We start from the raw sequence: 3,414 nt of genomic DNA on the forward strand, positions 1-3,414 counted from the left end.
CCGCCGGTTCCTTCACGTCTTCTCGGATCCCCGCTGGGGAGAGCGGCGGGGATCCAGAGAAGCGGCGGGAGGAGAGGACATGGCGATCTACCAGTGATCGCTACGCGATCGACCTTGTGGGCACCCCTGATTTAGTCTGTTAGCGTTGTGCATGCTCCAAATTCTTTTATATGGTTACCCAGCCGGTGAAAATAAAACTGAGAAAACAGATCAATGCACTTAAAGGAGAACTATGAGGTGTGACAATGAAACTGTCACTCACGGCTCCCTGCAGGGATTCCCCCCCCTCCCCTGCTCCGATTCTCCAGCGCTGACTGGCGGAACGGACGGGGGAGGGTACAGCCTCTAGATAGGTGGAGTCAGCTGTCACTCACGCAGCTCGGCGGGTCTCGTCATCTACGTCGGGATCCGCTCCGGCTGCGGCGTCTCAGTATACCGCGAGCTGTAGCTCCCTATATACTGAGCCTAGGGTGACGGGAGGAGGACGCTAGTTTGTGTCCTCCCCCGACCCTGAGGAGAACTATGGGGGAAAAGCCCCGACCTCGTACTTCTCCTTTAAGCTGAAGTGTCTGTAGCTGAAAACCTTCTTGTCAGGGGTCGGGTACACGAGCCGGCTGGGGGTGGGGAGCGCTCTCTGATAACGGCCCCTTCTAACAATCCGGTTATTTCTTTTCCAGACCAAAATACGCCCTGCTGGACGAGTGCACAAGCGCTGTGAGCATTGACGTGGAGGGCAAGATCTTCCAAGCTGCAAAGGATGCTGGGATTGCTCTGCTGTCTATTACTCACAGACCTTCTCTATGGTAAGCTTATCGACAGTTTGGATGCTGATTTGTTCTTGTACCCGGGGGTAACAAATCTCAGCAAAAGCCCCGGATTGTCGACGTCTGTTAGGATGGCCGCCGTCTACCGGCATGGTGGCCGTCTACCGGGATGGTGGCCGTCTACCGGCATGGTGGCCGTCTACCGGGATGGTGGCCGTCTACCGGGATGGTGGCCGTCTACCGGGATGGTGGCCGTCTACCGGGATGGTGGCCGTCTACCGGGATGGTGGCCGTCTACCGGGATGGTGGCCGTCTACCGGGATGGTGGCCGTCTACCGGGATGGTGGCCGTCTACCGGGATGGTGGCCGTCTACCGGGATGGTGGCCGTCTACCGGGATGGTGGCCGTCTACCGGGATGGTGGCCGTCTACCGGGATGGTGGCCGTCTACCGGGATGGTGGCCGTCTACCGGGATGGTGGCCGTCTACCGGGATGGTGGCCGTCTACCGGGATGGTGGCCGTCTACCGGGATGGTGGCCGTCTACCGGGATGGTGGCCGTCTACCGGGATGGTGGCCGTCTACCGGGATGGTGGCCGTCTACCGGGATGGTGGCCGTCTACCGGGATGGTGGCCGTCTACCGGGATGGTGGCCGTCTACCGGCATGGTGGCCGTCTACCGGGATGGTGGCCGTCTACCGGGATGGTGGCCGTCTACCGGGATGGTGGCCGTCTACCGGGATGGTGGCCGTCTACCGGGATGGTGGCCGTCTACCGGGATGGTGGCCGTCTACCGGGATGGTGGCCGTCTACCGGGATGGTGGCCGTCTACCGGGATGGTGGCCGTCTACCGGGATGGTGGCCGTCTACCGGGATGGTGGCCGTCTACCGGGATGGTGGCCGTCTACCGCGATGGTGGCCGTCTACCGCGATGGTGGCCGTCTACCGCGATGGTGGCCGTCTACCGCGATGGTGGCCGTCTACCGCGATGGTGGCCGTCTACCGGGATGGTGGCCGTCTACCGGGATGGTGGCCGTCTACCGGGATGGTGGCCGTCTACCGGGATGGTGGCCGTCTACCGGGATGCAGCCGTCAGGGGTGCACAATTCTTATCGCCCGACGCCCAGGACATACAGGTGATTTGTTTGGTCCTACATTTAGCCCTGCGGGGGGCAAGCAGAGGTAACTGTAGAGTGGGGGCGCCGGTGCTCGTTTTGTCCATGTCAGCCACCCAGATGACTTTCAGCAGCCTGCTTGCCCGTTCCCCCCTCCCCGCCGTGGTTTTCGGGGTTCCTAGTTCTTCTGGGGGACCCAGACTATGGCAGTGAGTTCAAGATGGAGAGCGATGAGCAGAGCGGAGAACGTCCATTCCCCGATCTGCTCCATTTGATCAATGAGGCCGGAGTGCTGTACTCTCCGTGCTTCCTGTCTCCGCTGTTGGGCTGCACAAAGCTGTGCTCGATCTCCTGAATTGGAGAGCAGACTCCAAACGTTATCACATAGGGCATTGGTTCTCAACCTTTCCCCCTTGGTAACATTTGCCAAGTTGTGGTGACCCCCCCAACGGTAACATTTAGGGATGACGCGGCTGCTGCAGCGACATCTGGTGGCGTGGCGGGAGAACTGACACTGCTGCGCTGGGAGAGGGCTGAGGAGGACTCTCACCTAGCACAGCAGAAATCACACACAGGTTGAGAACCGCTGACAGCGGGGGTTGTTAGCCTCTGTGTTATAGCAATAAAGTTAAGTGAAAAAAAAATTATACAAAAGTTAAAAAAAAAAATATCTGATAAGTGGTGTCGGCTGTTTGAATGGAGTTACGTTTGATTGGTTGATTTCAGTCTGTCATTTACTATTGCCGTTGCCTCCCTGATCCTGGAGATGGCGCTTACATTGGGGGTCAGTGGGAGAGGTGCCCCCTTATATTGGGGGTCAGTGGGAGAAGTGCTCCCTTACATTGGGGGTCAGTGGGAGAGGTGCTCCCTTACATTGGGGGGTCAGTGGGAGAGGTGCCCCCTTACATTGGGGGTCAGTGGGAGAGGTGCCCCCTTACATTGGGGGTCAGTGGGAGAGGTGCCCCCTTACATTGGGGGGTCAGTGGGAGAGGTGCTTCCTTACATTGGGGGGTCAGTGGGAGAGGTGCCCCCTTATATTGGGGGTCAGTGGGAGAGGTGCCCCCTTACATTGAGGGGTCAGTGGGAGAGGTGCTTCCTTGCATTGAGGGGTCAGTGGGAGAGGTGCTTCCTTGCATTGGGGGTCAGTGGGAGAGGTGCCCCCTTATATTGGGGGTCTGGGTAGTTCCTGCTCCGATTTGACGTTGGCCACAGAACCACGCAGGCCCTATCGGGTGCCACCCTTCCACCACTTCCCATTGAGCCCTCTACCAGGACATGACTGCGGCTGGCAGTTTGAAGGAAGTGACTTTAAGACCTTTGATAGGATTGTACGATCAGAGGGTCCCTTGTGTGGCTCACCTCATACACGGTCATAGAGAAGACACGCGGGGCGTGGCTCTGTAGTATACGCTGGGAGGACGGGTAACCTTTCCAGCATTCCTCCTTCTCTCTCATTCATGGAGGTTGCAGCATACGGCGTGTGATGAAACGGGGAAATAATGGCCATTCATGTGCACAAGGCTCCATTATAGCGGTC

The 3,414-nt window shown here is 58.6% G+C and overlaps 1 protein-coding gene across 1 annotated transcript in view; it reads left to right on the forward strand.

The window, feature by feature from the left end:
• Nucleotides 1-807, forward strand: part of LOC108800624 (ATP-binding cassette sub-family D member 1-like) — a gene marked incomplete at its 5' end in the record, with an annotated part of 11,463 nt that extends 10,656 nt beyond the window's left edge. The window contains one exon of the mRNA XM_018572608.1: nucleotides 678-807. Coding sequence (XP_018428110.1) covers nucleotides 678-807 — 130 coding nt within the window. The remainder of the gene's footprint in view (nucleotides 1-677) is intronic.
• Nucleotides 808-3,414: the final 2,607 nt, after the last annotated feature.

Source organism: Nanorana parkeri, unplaced genomic scaffold (assembly GCF_000935625.1).
Source record: "Nanorana parkeri isolate BGI_ZX_2015 unplaced genomic scaffold, ASM93562v1 scaffold2085, whole genome shotgun sequence".
NCBI classification, from domain to species: Eukaryota; Metazoa; Chordata; class Amphibia; order Anura; family Dicroglossidae; genus Nanorana; species Nanorana parkeri.